This window comes from Drosophila navojoa, chromosome 2 (genome assembly GCF_054131105.1).
Source record: "Drosophila navojoa isolate 15081-1374.11 chromosome 2, UAZ_NAV_1.0, whole genome shotgun sequence".
NCBI classification, from domain to species: Eukaryota; Metazoa; Arthropoda; class Insecta; order Diptera; family Drosophilidae; genus Drosophila; species Drosophila navojoa.
Genome location: NC_142890.1, coordinates 27,109,122 through 27,125,606, shown reverse-complemented (window position 1 = coordinate 27,125,606; position 16,485 = coordinate 27,109,122). Strand labels below are relative to the sequence as shown.

Here is a 16,485-nt window from a genome sequence, read left to right as displayed (position 1 = left end):
TATTTCAGCCCACACTTTCTGTGCTACTGCAGCCCTGGGGAGAGAGAATTTTTGCTGATTCAAATAAACTTGAATGTCGACTACACTGTGAGATTACGACTGTGCTCAGTGGAGACAAGTACACCAATTTTATGACTCAACATGTTGTTATTGTTTATTGTTATATATCTTTATAAGAACGCTGAGCTTTGTTGTTCTTAAAGTTGATATTTTGATATGAGAGATACTTATATAATTTTTAACAACATCTCATATAGATAATTAGTAAAAAGATTTGTCGGTTGAAAAAAAAAAAAAAAAAAAAAAAAAAAAAAAAAAAAAAATAATGGGCTGATGTAAACTAAAATGTTTACACGCTTAAACCATGCTCATATCCAGTTTTGACTTTCATATAGGGTTATATCACTGACCAGACAGTGTACTCTTTCATATGTGACCATTTGTTTATATTATTTTATTTTTTATTTATTTTGTTTTTATTTATAATTCATGCTTTGTATATAGTATTATATATCAAAACAAGCCACAAGTTAGTGCTATCACTTAGTAAGCTAATGAAAAAAAAAAAACAATATATATGCTAAAGCTTTATTTAAGAAGCTAGAGTATTTTAGTTACCACAAAAGTTTAGCTTGAATATAAAACACACAAGTCTCCAACGCCAGTCGCTGTATTTGTATGTGTCATCACAGCATAAAGCTCGCGAGAATGCACAAAGCACTGCAAATGGATTAACAGCTGTTAAGATGCGAGCGCTGTTAATGATAAGGCGCCAATGTTAATCGCTCATGAGCCGAATCTATTTTTATTTCGCTGAAAGTAGGATTTTCTATTAGAAATGAGAGTCGGAGAGATAACTTTCGACCAGACGTTCAGAGTACGCTGTAGACATATGGGGGAAAAAAAGCATACGTACATATACATATGTATATATTCATAGGCAGATCGATGGCACTGCTCAATTTGCCGGCAACGGCGCGAAATCGTTTTAATTGCATTGCGACGGCCGACGGAATTGAAGCAAGCAGAGCAGACGATTCGAAGTCTATTGAATTTCGAAAATATCAACACAAAATATTCGAAACAGGCACACAGATACAGCTGCATACATACACACATACATACATATGTGCATGCATGCATAGATACGGACGCATACATACAGACATCGGGGAGCAATAGGAATGGATGTCCACATCGGGTTTCCCAAGCTGCTGCAGATGAGCGCCAAGTGAGTACAGAGAATCAGATTGTGCATATACAGGGTATTCGGCTGTCGGTGATCGGGCGACAATTCGCATTCAGCATGATTCCAGCACACAGATTGCGCTTAGTGAGCTTGAACGTTGGACCTGGACCACAGCGAGGCAGCAATCAGTAGCCCGACGTGTCGCATCGCATCCCATTCCACCTCTTTGACTCTGTTATCTACTGTGACCGTTTGTTATCTCTTTGCCCGCCACTCCCCATAGATTTGTCGGCCACAAGGTGCAGCAGTATCGCCTGTCCACCAGCCACACGGTCGTCGTGGCCACCAACTATGGCCGGGTGCGGGGCCTGCAGCGCAAGACCGTCTACGACCAGGAGCTGTACTATGCCTTTGAGGGCATACCCTATGCCAAGCCGCCGGTGGGTGAGCTGCGCTTTCGTGCACCCCAGCCGCCGGACCCGTGGAAGAGTGTGCGCAACTGCACCACGTACGCCGAAAAGCCGCTGCAGCGCAACATGGTGCTGGGCCTGATAGAGGGCTCCGAGGATTGTCTCTATCTGAATGTGTACGCAAAGAGTCTGCGATCGGAGAAGCCGCTGCCCGTCATGGTGTGGATCTATGGCGGTGGCTTTCAGAAGGGCGAGGCCTCCCGGGATATCTACAGTCCGGACTACTTTATGAAGCAGAACGTCGTGCTGGTCACCATAAGCTACAGGCTGGGCGCGCTGGGTAAGTGAGGATTGTGGACGAAGCCTATAAGAGGCAAGACTATTAACTCTATATTGACAGGTTTTCTGAGCTTGAAGGATCCGAAGCTGGATGTGCCGGGCAACGCTGGTCTGAAGGATCAGGTGCAGGCCCTGCGCTGGATCAGCCAGAACATTGCGCACTTCAACGGCGACCCGAACAACATAACACTCATGGGCGAGAGTGCGGGCGCCGCATCCACGCACATCATGATGACCACGGAGCAGTCGCGCGGCCTCTTCCACAAGGCCATCTTGCAGTCGGGCTGTGCGCTGTCCGCCTGGGCGGATACGCCGGATCGCAACTGGGCCTTGAGGCTGGCCCGCCAGATGGGCTACAAGGGCAGCGATGCGGAGGAGGATGTACTGCGATACCTGACCAAGGCATCGGCTCGGAAAATCGCCTCGCACGACCAGGAGGTTGTGACGCAGGATGAGCTGCGGAGCTTCTATCTGTACGCCTTTGGGCCCATAGTGGAGCCCTATGAGAGCGAGCACTGCGTGGTGCCCAAGCCGCACAAGGAGATGCTGGCCAGCGCCTGGGGCAATAGCTTGCCGCTGATTGTGGGCGGCAACTCGTTCGAGGGTCTCTTCTCGTACCAGCTGGTGCGCAACGATCCCTGGGTGATGAGGAACTTCCACAATATTATTCCGCGCGAGGTCAGCGAGTCGAGCACGCCGGAGCAGGTGGACCAGCTGGTGCGCAGGCTCAAGCAGCTCTACTTCGGCGACGAGCAACGGGAGTGCATGAAACTATTCGAAGCTCTCGACATATTCTCACATAGGCAAATCTGGCACGATCTGCATCGCATGGTAATGGCACGGCTCACCTATGCGCCGGCCACGCCCACCTACCTCTATCGCTTCGACTTCGACTCGCCGCACTTCAATCAGTTTCGCTGGCTCGTCTGCGGCGAGCGTGTGCGCGGCGTTTCCCATGGCGACGACCTCTCCTATCTGTTCTACAATGTGCTGGCTAGCAAGCTGAGCAAGTCCTCGCCGGAATATCTGACCATCCAGCGCATGGTGGGCATGTGGACAGCCTTTGCGGCCAACAGTGATCCCAACTGCTGGGCCACCGACTCCAACAAGTGGATGCCAGTGCAGCTGACGCCAGACCGAGCTCACAACTGCCTCAACATCGGCGCCGAGATGGAAATGATGGCTCTGCCCGAGGCCCAGGCTCTGGCCATATGGGACACATTCTACGACCAAGACGCTCTCTACTGAGCTATTCCAATGCTAGAAATTCCAATCTTATGTATAGAAATACCAAACCGACAGACGATAGTCTTCTAGACTATATCTCTGTATGTGTGTATGTATGTACTAATTCGCAAGTATAATGCGATAACCAAGTTGCTATTAAAGTCTGTCAAAATTCCATGTTAAAGTAATACAAATGTTAAATATGAAAAAGTTATATGTTAATTTAAGGAATAGAGATTACCAAAAAAACTTTTAAAACTAAAATACTTTTAATAAAGCTCATTTAAATATTACAGAATATGTTTCATAAAATTTAAAATGTTTAATATATATTTATCGAGTTCCAAAGGGGCAGCATTGGCAATTAATATGTAACAGTCCTAATGCATGATGCAATTTTTGATAGGGCTGCCTCACACGCTACGACTTTTCGACATTCACTGTGACGTGTGTGGACCGCAGTAAGCTCATTCTGATCGAAATTCGCTATAGTCGAATGCAACTCTGAAGTCGATTACCTTACACACTTCCGGGAACTGCTTAAATCTTTCTTTTCCGTTTGGAAGTCAAAGTGAGCAGATCGGCTTTTGGGAAAAAATGTGAAGAATAGTTAAATAAAGTGTATATTCAAAATAATAAACCATATTAAAGTTAAATTAAACTTTTAGCAGTGGAATGGAATAAACGAAATGCATGGATGGAATTATCCGAAAGGGTGAGTGCAGAATTTTAAATTTGTCCATTCAAGAACTTAACTGAATAGGAAGCAGCTTGAGTGTAAATAAATTCGATCACCCGCATTATTTACATTAATTGCTTTTGTTTAAAATCGTGTGTGGCGTCTGCCGAATGGCAATGTAAATATTTTTGCAGAAGTCGCGCTTGTGGGGCGTCTCACGTTTTCTTAGAAATGCGCGCAGACGCCGAAAAACAATTGTTTGTCTGTGTGTGTGAGTGGCTTGTGCTAGACAAATAAACTTTCTCGCATAATAAAAGGAAACCTAAGAAGCGTCGCACAGATTTTATTGTCTTTTCTACAGTTAATAGGTGACAGCATAAACAGACAAATCTGCAATTTAAATACAAAAAAAAATGTACGTATTTTATATTAATTTATTTAAGCTCAATCGTCATAGATGCTGATGTCTGTTAGTAAAGCAATTGAATTTCTTCCATATTTTTAATGGGTTTTTATTATTTGAATTATATTTGCCTTACTATTTTCTATAGTCTTCTGAAATTGTAAATGCAATTTACCAATTTTTTAGAATTTTTTTTGTTTTATGTATCATGAATATACTTGCACTCGCCGCAGCATTGCCAACATAAAATTTGAAGAGCTGGCAGGGCAATAAGAATATGTAGGAATGCAAGAGTAATAATAAAAATAATCATAAAGCGTATTTACGTTACCCAGTTTATATTCATCAGACAACGAGAAATCTGAAATATTTATATAAATAAAGTTATTGGATCTACACATAGTAAATATAAATAAAAAATTACTTTTATAATTTTTTTATTGATACGCATAATTGCTAGGAATTTCGATAGAATACCAAAGCCATTTATAAGTTTTTCATTGCACTCTCTTAATTCTTGCTTTATGTATCAAACGCAGCAACGCGAAAATTAAATGAAGAGCTGGCAATACATTGTAATTGAAATTATAATGCATGATATTGTAAAATTTAAACACACATGCCAATGTGCTTGTCATTGAGTGACGTCTTTTATTTATTTTTTTTTTTTATTCATTTATATATTCATATATTTATATTCTCTCCATTTTCGCATTTTTGTGGATGCACACACACCCATGCCAACTCACATATTCAATGTATTTTTAAGCCCTTCCAAGAAACACGCAGTCAAAAATATTTTAAAGTTAACGAATGCAAATGATATAATTTTAGTGTCAGCATTGCCAGCATCGAATAAATCAGGGCACACGTGTCACGGCAATGCCATTGGAAGGTTGTTCTCTTTCACTCTTAATTTGCGTGCAGTTCAACTTTTTGCACTTATCAATTATGGCTGTTTGTTGTCAACTTTTCAACTTTTACCTCACAAATTTACAACAACAACAACAACAACAGCAGCAAATCCCAATCAATGCAAAAAATGTGCATGCGTGTGAGCGCCAATAAAAGTTTGCAGAGCGCTGCCAACGAATGCCAAAAATGTGAGAGCAAAAATGTTAACAATGTCGATACAAATTGCTGAACTTTCCAACTGCCAAAATGAAAGCGAAATTTGAATTATGAAAATTGCAAACAAGTGAAATTTTGATGACCTATCAAGGAAATAATGTTTTTTTTTTTTTTGAATATTTTTTTTTTGCATATATTTTAGCTAAAAATGTTTGCAATCTGCGCTTTAAGCTTTGAGCTTCGGCTGTTAATTAAAAATTGTCATAAATCTTTATGGAGTTTAACCCATTTACAGTCGACTGGGCTGGTGAGAAATGGCAATGAGCATTTTGGGTTAATGCTTGCCAGAGTCCTTTTTTATTTGCTCTCCCACTCGCAAGGATTTTGCGTATTGCTCAAGTACTTAATTACACTTGCGCGCACTTTAATTTTCAGCTAAAAGAGCGAAAGAGTGCGATGTATAGAGAGAGAGAGGGCTAGGTCCTTATATAAAGAAATGTAAATTAGGCTGCCAAGTCAAAGTGAGCCGAAACCTTGTAAATTATAGGCTTAAGCTGCTGTCAGGACCAACTCCTCCCCATTTGGGTTACATGCTGCTCAGCTCAAGCCCTTCGTTTGAGCCGAGGCAGAGGCAGATACGGGAGCGGGAGCAGCCTCAAGAGCCTGTCTGCCCGAAAGGCTTATTAAATTATGCGCATATAACGACGGGCGGCCATCCTCCCTCCAGTCAAGCTTTGCAATCTAATCTCCCTCTAAGCCAGATGCCCCTCAAAATTTGACACTCGCTCGCAAGTAAATTGAATGTCGCTGGGGTTAAGCGAGAGTATTCCGAGTGGCCAATGCCTGATGTATGCAGCACTCATAACTGCCTTGCCATAAAATCAAAGTACAGAAAGTCCGAGCTCCAGATTGGGCATCAAAATACGACTGCAGTGCATAAAAATAATTTGGGTACGATTCAACTTTATGGTTTTCCTTTTGCTTTTTGCTTCCATTTTTATTGCAGCCTGGGGAATTTGCTCTATGAATCTGAGCTTTAGATTTTTTCTGTATATACATATTTGTATGTATATATTTTTTGCAAACTATTTGGCAGTTGAAATTGAAGACAAATTTCAATGCGTTCGCATTATGCGTATTTTGTTGTGGGTGCGTTCAAGTTTTCAGGGCTAGCAAAAAGGAAAAGAAGAGAATTGGACATTGATTTGTATGCCCAAGGGACGCGTCCCTTAGCAAATTCTATACAGCTTAAATGTGTAAAAATAGAAACGTTTTAGTTAAATTCGTTTAATGCCAAGCAAACGTTACAGCATGTCGAGACACTTAATAATTATTCAATTAAAATGTTTGTAGTATAAATACATTAGGCATATAATAATTTGAGTTTCTATTATCAGCTGGGACATCAGCGTATAGCCTCAAAGTTCTTTCTTTTATTTTCTCTAATCGAATTGAAACCCGTTCATAATTAAAGAGCGGAGGAAACCCCAAAACAATGCATCTACCCTGACAAAAAAGCCTATTAGGCGAGACCCAAGAAATTCAAACTTTATAACCAAATTTTTTTGTTTTCCATATTCTATGCTGGTTTACGAAGATGTGAAGGGTATATTCGTTTTGCGTAATGTGCATGTTGCTGTTAATACGCGTAACATATTCACAGTTATAAAATCTGAAATTACTATACCATATTATGATATATGTATGATGTATAATGGAATGGAATCATACATAATCTGCATTGTAGGATAAAAGATTATATATTTTATGATGTATGTATGATAAATGCCATAAGTTAAATAAAATATACTATTATCTTTGATTATAATATATGATACCTTATCAACGAATTTGAGTGTAAACCCCCTCTAACGAATGTTATAAATGATAAGCTCACGCTTTCACTACAAGTGAACCTATAACTTATAATGAAAAACCATTGTAAAAAAAAATTGGTATTTTCTTTAAATATTAAGCTGATTCTTAGTCGTGAACGGGTGCTTTGCAATCAGTCATTTGGGGCTGCAGTGTTCTCATTTTGTTTATTCTATGCTTTTGTCATATTTCCCAAAAACCAATTTGGTTAAAAGCAAATGAGTAATTATTAAACAGCTGAAGTCAAGTCCGGGGTCTGCAGAAAAAAAATAAAAATAAAAAAGGTAAGAAACCAAAAGTTTGCCAAGACAAAGGCAAAATGAAGCCGAAAGCAAAGTGAAACTTGAGCAGCATTTTAATAAAATTTACAATGGGCGAAGGAATATAAAAAATTACATAAATTAAGTTGAGGTAGGGGCGGGAGTTAGCCTTGCTGCTGGCCCGTCAATTGGCAAATAATGGACTCTTCTTATTATTAACTGAAATGCTTTTTGATCTGCCCAGGCAAATTACACGCTACAACGCGGCGTTGTACAACACTGCAAACGGACTTGATGCTATGCAGCGCTGGCCATGCAACACTCTTGGCTGCCTTTGGGGGCGAGGGGATTTAAATGTCGTCTGCGGCATTTGTAATTCACTTTGATTAAATATGCACACCACAGACAGAAAGAAGAGACACACAGACAGAGGGAGAGAGTGTGAGAGAGAGAGGTGGATGGGGAGTGGATTTTGTGGAGCAGCGCATTAAAATGCCGCAACAATGCGGCAGCAGGGACAACTGCAAGTGGCTGTCGCTGTGCCGTATCCTTAGACAAGTCAAATAGCGAGAGTTGGACAAGAAAGCGCAAAACAAGTTGGCGAATTTTCGGCAACTGCAGCGTGTCCTCTGACAGGATATAAAACAATCAGCGCAAGCTAGCGGAAACGGAAGTGTTGCTGCCAGCCACACCCCAGCGCCACCAATTGGGGGCGTAACGAATTGCAGCTGCTATTCGCTGCCAGTTCTCCTTGTGGCTGTTGTGAATTGTAGTCCAAATGCTGTCCCATTCTGCTCCTGGGAGATACCACAACACAGGACTCGCTCGCCTGCCGTCTGCCGTTTGACTATTCTCGGTTTTTCAGCTGCCTGCTGCCTGCTGCCTGCTGCTTGCATCGGGTATATTAATATGGCAAATTGAAATTTCACGCTTTGTTGCCGAACGTCCTCCAACTGACGTCTACTTTTTGTGTGCCGCCACCACATTTGGCTTGTGCTAGTGGCGCTGCAGTTCATGTGGTTGCAATTTGATTTATACTCCATGGCACTTAATTAATTGGCCTTCAAACTATTTTCAGACATTCTTCGGCACAACAGACCCTGACAGTTGAAAGGATAAGCATCGGCTACGGTAGCCATCGAAACAATTTGCTTTGCTATTTCGGCAATTGGCAGCAGGGATATGCTGAGCTGAGGCAAGCTTACGGAACGATCCGGTAACGAATTTTTGGGATTTTGGAAAATACTTTAGCTTTTCATTTGGTGAGCCACAAGAGAAAATTTAAATCCCATTTTTGTTGAACTATTTTATTTTTAACTGGAAAAAGGATTATCTAAACGAGCATATATTAATAATTTTAATTTTTTCTTGCACTTTAAATTGTAGAATTTTGTGTCATATGCGAGTATGGCCTATTTGCCATATACCTCTCAGGCGTACATTAAAATAAGATAAGCGCATCAACGAGCGCAATTTCAAGACTGCAAATTTTCATTCAAGAGTGGCGAAATTGAAGGAGACAAGGCTCCACCTCGTGTCGAGTGAGTTAATAAGAGTTATATATGTATGTATGTATACACATTTACATACACAAAATAGGTTATTATAATATTGTCATAATGTAAAGCTGTTTTAAAATTTGTATGTATTTACATTTTTATTTTATTTCCTACTATTGTATTACCTTTTTACATACATACCTACGACTTAACTTTACATAATTAACCAACCTTTTATCATTATTTTTAATTTTTATTGATTTCTATCATATATACATATATCGTTTTTACTCGCTCACGCAGCGTTTTTTCCTCTGTTAGTAAAACAAGAAAATTTCAATTAGAAAATGCTCACTTTTAGAAGATTCATGTATTCAAATAAATATAGTATGAATATACACAACGCGTCATCAGGATATCGTTCGCCTTCGTTAAAACCGAATACCTTGAATATTTAGCTAATGATCTTAAGTGGAGTAAGTATCGGTATCTGTGTGGATTGTCTATTTGTCGTACCTGATTAATTCGATTCTCATTTTTTCACCAGAATTAGCAGAGTGCAGATAATATTGTCTTATGGGCGTTGCACGTCAAAATTTATACTGTTTGCACAGTGCTGGAGCCAAATTCAGTACGTTTAATTTGACAGTTACTATGAAACTGCTCTTGAGACCTACGATTGGTAGCATATCAATGCCTTTCAAGCGTGGTTGAAAATATAGAAAAACTATATATTCCAGATCTTTTATGTTGAGAAAGCTTGATCTCCCATCATCTTTACACAGGGAACAATCAATTTGTTTTGTAGATTCAATTTGTGCTTAGCAAATCCGAATCCGATTTCAGCTCATTTTGAACCATAAGCGAGCATCAACATTCTAACTTTTTCCTTGTTCACCTCCAATTTGCCTAATTTTTATAAAAAATATTTGCTTTTTTCCCCCGCTCGCTATACATGTCTATCACTTGTAAATTTCTTACTTTCCTTAACAGCAATTGTAAAATTAATTTGATAAAAAAGTTTCGCATAGTTATTTTTTACTCAGTTTCTAGTGTAATTGAATTTGGCATTAATGCATCACTTATTCCCACATTTAGAGTCAAATTTGCGACGGGGCAGCGGTTGGGGCCCGTCATGTGGGGGCGTTGAGTGCGGTGTCTTCTTTGGTGGGCGTGCCAAAATGTCAAACACAAAATTGACTGACAAACTTTTGCTTTCTGTGGACTTCTCTGAATTGCTATTTTTGCTTGGCTTCACTTGGCAGAAAATTTCCCTCTCTCTCTCTTTTACTCTCACACTCAGTGGCAGGACTCGCTGCTCGTTGTTCATGATGACAGCTGTCCTGACTCCTGGCTCCTGCTCTAGCTGCTGCTGTGTTGTTGGGCTCGCTGGCTGGGAGGAGGTCACTGCGAATGCAAGGATGAAGGAAAAACCCAAACAGTTTTGCGGTCTTGCATTTGAGCGTCGTCCTTGTGGTCCTTTGCCGTCTCGTTGGTGGTTATAAATGAAGCAGACAAGCAAGCAACACGCCCAGCCACAGAATGAGCGCAGTGGTGTGGTGTCTAGGAGGTTGCCTGCCTTTGCCAGCGAACGGTCATTCGTCGTTCTCGCTGATTCGGCATCCTCTTCGCTAGGCTTGTTCAGCACAATGATAAACTGTATCCTTCAGCTGCCACGCCCCCACATCCATGGCTCGGCGCTGTTGTGCATTTGAACTGCGAGTTCATTTTACATTTTATGCTGTCATTAGATGTGTCTGCTCAAGTTGCTTATATTGATGAGTCCCTGGCGGTCTTTAGCTCGCGTTGAGACGCTTCATTTACATGCCCCCGCCCACAGTCCCTCTCCATCTCTCACTGCGTTGCACGCCATATATTTAAAGACGTCCCGAGTTATTTAAACTGTTATGTGGCAGACACGTCTCACTTTTCACAGTGAAATGGGGCACAGTCGCTTTTATCTGTGCTCTGTCCGAGTCCTTTGTTTTCATTCCCTGGCCCAATAGCAGCTGAGAAATGCGCCACGTTAGCTGGTTGTGCGGCATCCTCGTAATTCCTGGCTTTCTTGCGGCGGACAGATGCCGCAGCACAAAGCCAATCAGTAAAAACTCATTTGATTTCCCGCTAAGCATTTGCGCTCTTTTGGCCAGTCCAGCTCAGCTGCATTCCACTCGATGTCTATGGGCAGGGTTTCTTAGCGCTGCGTTTCAATATACATAGTTGCGCATTGTGGATGTCGCGACAGTGTTCCGGTTTCACACTCCCGTTGACTAATGAATTTCTTCGGATGCAACCCAAGTCTTCACTGGGCTTTACTTGTTTGATACATGTTTGTTAGAAGGGTACAATGCAACAGAATAATTTGAACATTTTATAAACATATGTAAGAGGTATAACTTTCAAGTACTGCTCTCATCGGGAAACCAGGTACCAAATATTTCATATCTACTGGCGAACAATTTTTAATTATTTGCATTTATAAAGTGGCAAACTCTTTCTGATTCGTCATCTAGGGGTGTGACAAGTTAACAATATATTTTCCAGTATTTTCAGTGCGAGAGTTGGAATTTTCGATTTTGACAACATAGGTTCATAAAGATATGGCGGAAAGTTGGATAATTAAAATATATAGAAACTTAATGTTGAGATGCCAGCATTAAAACAATGAGGTTGTTTTATTCTTTTATATAATTATTTTTATAAATTTTTTTCTTTTAAGTTCATGACACATTATCCTTCTCTACTTAAACATAATCACTTATAAAATGAAAATTGGTTATTAAATCATATATCCTACATCATTAAAGCTAATAGAAGGGATTTCATACTATTTAGATTTTTGTTAAAATTAACCCCTCGCTCTCACCTTTGTATTTTAAATACTTGTGCTAGTCCATCCACAAGAAAAGTTATTAAACAATTAAGTTCCCATAGCAAGCCCACACAGCAGCCAATGCGTGTTTATGCGTGCACGCGTATGCTGTGCATGTCCGTAAGCGTAGGCGTGTGCGAATTATTGAAATATCAGCTGCTTGAACGGTTCAGGGGGTGTCGTAGTCGAGCAGTTTCGACTAGAGCTTTCTCACTTGTTTCATATCAGATTTATTTCGTTCCATACTCCTCGCTTTGCTTCGGACTCTTAAATCTCACCAAATGATTCTCCGTAAAGTGCTTTAATCTCATTGATTTCGTCCAGTTAATATTCCTCTCTTCAGGCAAACACTTACGTGCAATCAATTTTCCGACATTTAACACTGGTTACATTCCAATTTGCTCCACTTTGTGTGGATTCTGCTGAGAGATAGAGAGAGAGAGAGACGCATATCTTGAACCTAGTTAATTTCCATAATGCGCCTCGGTCACATTTTTTCTGCTTCACTTAGCTGCATCTTGAAGCCCAACCACATGGACACAACACTAATTAGCAACAACAACAGTATAACGGGCTTTGGTGTTAGACACCTGCTCGGAGTGTCCTGTTACTACTAGCTGTTTATCTGATTATATGTGTGCGTATGTCTCTCTCTCTCTCTCTCTCTCTCTCTCTTCGTTGCTTTCTCTTTTTCTCACTCGACTATTCTGTGTGCCATCATAAATACTGCGTGCGCCCGCCCAGACATGTTGTCCTGCAGCCCCGATGCCAGACGACGTTCTGCTAATTTAAATTTATTGGCATTAAATTTGCTCCTCAGTTTTGGATGCATGTGCAACGCTCGCTCGCAGCGGGGGGAAGTGGCTGGGGGCCTGATGCGGGGCGACTGTTGTTGGCTGTGGCTCTGTTGCAAGAATTTATTACATTCGGTTGCATTGACACTGGCAGCTGGATATATGGCGACCATTTCCCTTTTTCTTTATCCCGCCACTCGCTTGAGCCAGGCGAAGCACTGGACATATTCCCCGTTTCCAGAGCGCATGGGATTATGTAAATATAGCGAAGCGCGTGACACCAGTTTCATTTCCATTTCCAGATAAACAAGACTCGCGAATCCATTTTATTTTAATTAATAAAAAACACTATTACATTTGTTAGTAGATTTAACGTATCGCGCTTGAGCTTTAAATTAACTCTTGAAAATATTTTTAAAAAACTTAAAGTAAACTATATATGTATGTATAGATTGTGCTTCTACTATAAATTGCTCGCTTTACATGGTATTCTTGCTTATTGTCCTCTATGTATTTAATTAGATGACATGGGCGAGAATAACATGTAAATCAATCGATCAATATCATGAACATATAAAAGTGAATTCCTTTATTTAATTTCGATGTATGTAAATCTAATCATGGTATTATTTTATCTGTCATCTCATAGCTAAGTTCATACGGAATAATTACATACCCTATAGAAGTAGACGAACTCAGCCCCCCCACAATTGGACTGCGAGTTATTCTTTCTGTTGTCTCATCTTGGATATTTTTCTGCTGGATGATGAGATCAGTCAGAATAATTCACAGCTCAATTGACAAGCAACAAGTTGAGTTCTATATTAATTTTAATAACCATATAAACATTCGTTTTTTAATGATACAACCAATATAAATATAAAATATATATAAATATAAAAATAAAATATAAAATATATAAATATAAAAAAATATATAAATTAAATATGAATATATATGAAAAAAATATATATAAAATATTTAGAAGTATATAGTAGATATACATTTTCTCATCTATTTATTTATTTATTTTTTGGTGTTTTTTTTTTTAATTTTTTTTTTTACGTTTTAATGTGTGTTTGTCTTTTATGAGTTTAATTCAATTAATTAATTAATTTTAGTTAATGTATATTGTGAGTGTGTTATTTTCTATAGTTATTAAAACTAAAAAATGAGCGACTAAATTGCTATTCTTATCATCCATAGACTTGCAAAAAATAATATAATATACATATACCAATTGGCAGTTTGGAAATTGAATTACCAACTGCAAAATACTCATTATTTAGTTAAGCAATGTGACTTATTAATTTTATTTGCAGTCGGTAATACCATAGTATTTTTGGATAAGATAAAAACCATTAACCCAATATTTATTTGGTATATCTGGTAGATTTGTTGTATTAGAAGATTTGATAGGTCAATAGTTGACTTTGTAATTATTACAATTAGTTATTGCACACGTTTTTATAAAGTTTCACTGTATGAAATACGCTGTATGCTGAACATATATAGTTTATGTATTTGTAATTACACAGCTTCGGTTATTTCAACTCCTGTTCATATTCGCATATTTTTCATTTTATTTCCAAATTGTTGCCAATACGTATTCATTTTATTTGCTAGCAACTATTTATTTGTATATTATTAGTCGATTTATAGCCGCAATTTTACTATGCACGTATACGCCAATAAGCCATAATTTGCAGCAGCTTTACGTATTAGTATAGAGCATGGCCGAAGGCAACCTCATTAATAGCAAATTTTGGTTCCAAAAACCGGAGTTATATTTTTTGTATTTCTTTTCGCCCCGTTTTTAGTTCTATTTATTTATGTAATTAAAATGGCATGCAGTAATTTTGTTGTAGAAATGTAAACTCTCTGTTTGTTGTTGTTATCCTGTGCCGTTAGTCATGCATGGCCGTAGAGTGTGGGTGAGAGAGAGAGGTGGAGGAAACGATTTTTAATTGCAATTATAATAGGCTCATTATGCAAATGGTGCTTTGTTGCTTATTTGAGCCGGGCAGCAGGATAAAACAGGACACACGAGACGAGCCCACAAAATATGCAATTTGTGTTATGATTTTTATTCAGGTTTTTGTTTATTTAGTTATTCACATTTTTTGGCATTGGCTCGCGTGTGTGTCCAAAGAAATAAATTGAAATATTCAACGAATGTATCTATTTATGCTGCTTAGCTGTGCTGCTTCTCGTTGCGACCAAGATTTGTCAAATGGAGCAATTTAAATGAGAATTGGATCGTGGCATAGTAAATTATAATTTATTTTTGCCATTTCACAGTCCACACTTAATATGAATGCACGCGCCAGCATTTGTAACTATTCACAAATGTCCATAAATAATTGAAGTCGAGCAAATTGTGTGCATCGCATTCGCGCACAAATACAAGCGTAAATGGACTTTGGCCCGGTATCCCGACTGCCAGCCTGGGTTGGCTGCTGTGTCGCCATATACTACATGGCAGAGCTGTGTGAGTATAATCATTTCATGGCATTACCTTTAAATATGTAGAGCAAACACGCATCTAAATAATGCATACTTCTTTGTTTTTGCAGCAAGCGTAGGGTATTGGACGTCGAACCGGCTCATTTACTTTTTGCATTTGCATAAGCATTCGACAATTATGATCGTTCGAAATCATATTGTCGATTGATTGTGCTGAGGCAGTGGGAGCAGAGCGTGCAAGGGTTCAGTGTTGTGCAACGATGTCGGTGTTCGGTGTTCAGTGTTCAGTGTTCAGTGTTCAGTGTTCAGTGGGGGTCAGTCTCAAGAGTGAACCACTTCAATTTTCCAAGTTCGATGTGTGAAAGTTGATGGTGGTTCACTATCGAGATTGAAACCCAAAAGCATCGCATCCCGAAAATACGATAATTCAGTTAAAAACTTTTTGCGCCTAGCTATGTTGACTCTGTGTTTTTGTAAAGTCTTCTGCTATTCCGTTATATTCAGATTGGAATTACACGTTGATTTTACAAATATACCGAATTAAACATCATCAATGGAAACTCAACAGCCATTGTCAAATCTAGTTCGATTCGCTTTTCCTATCATCGTCTCATTGAGCCATTGACTGGTAGTTGAGTAACTAGAAAACTGCCATTCAATGTTTCAATGGAACGATTTTACAATAAGCATGCAAATTGAGAATCGATTGGTAAAAAACAATAACAAAAATAAATATGTAAAAATTGTTTATTACATTATTCGTACGTTACATTGAACAGATTTGTGTACTGAATGTTCTGTTCAGTGCGATGTAAGAATTTTGTATGTAAAAGCAGGCCGCAAAAGATAAATGTGAACTGCTGGATATTCAATACATAGCTATTGTAAGCTATAAGTATTTTCAATAGACATCAGTTGGCTGGAGCTACTTTGTAAGCTGTACTTTGTGAGAATCGCATAGAGAGGCAGTTGGGTCTAAAAATAGATCATGCACGCGTCGCCCTCAGCGGTTCGGCAACACAAATGGCGGCATAATTTAATAAATAGAGTTCGCACTGTGCACTTTTTGGAGCTGAGCCGTGTCTCTGCGTCCAGGCAAGCGTGGCCAATAAAGCTCAGAGCTGCCTGCTCCTCCCAGCTTATGTCCAGCCCGGTTGGGCAGGCCGGCTGGTCGAATGTGCAATGGGGCGTTGTGCAAATATGTGCATATAAATATTTTGCGCGCGATGCATTAAAATTTATGCAAAACAAAAAAGCAAAAGCAAATTGACCCGCGCGTCAACTGGCGTCCGTATTAATATTGTAATAGCGCTTTAACTTCGCCTGCGTTGCCGACAGTTAAATGCATATCGCTTGCAAATTGTAACGCACAAATGTCACCAGTTACCAGCTTTAATCGAA

The 16,485-nt window shown here is 39.4% G+C and overlaps 1 protein-coding gene across 1 annotated transcript; it reads left to right on the top strand.

Annotated features, from left to right (window-relative positions):
- Window positions 1-913: 913 nt before the first annotated feature.
- On the top strand, window positions 914-3,463 carry alpha-Est2 (alpha-Esterase-2). The gene is made up of 3 exons (XM_018111571.3): window positions 914-1,231; window positions 1,473-1,939; window positions 2,000-3,463. Exons 1-3 carry the CDS (start codon window positions 1,185-1,187, stop codon window positions 3,184-3,186), a joined length of 1,701 nt encoding a protein of 566 aa, XP_017967060.1. The 5' UTR covers window positions 914-1,184; the 3' UTR covers window positions 3,187-3,463.
- Window positions 3,464-16,485: the final 13,022 nt, after the last annotated feature.

Excerpts from the sequence above, each read along its gene's own strand:
- alpha-Est2 (XM_018111571.3), top strand. The coding sequence starts at position 1,185 with ATGGATGTCCACATCGGGTTTCCCAAGCTGCTGCAGATGAGCGCCAA. Across the intron at positions 1,232-1,472 it reads CTGCTGCAGATGAGCGCCAA|ATTTGTCGGCCACAAGGTGC; the intron begins GTGAGTACAGAG and ends CACTCCCCATAG. Across the intron at positions 1,940-1,999 it reads CTACAGGCTGGGCGCGCTGG|GTTTTCTGAGCTTGAAGGAT; the intron begins GTAAGTGAGGAT and ends CTATATTGACAG.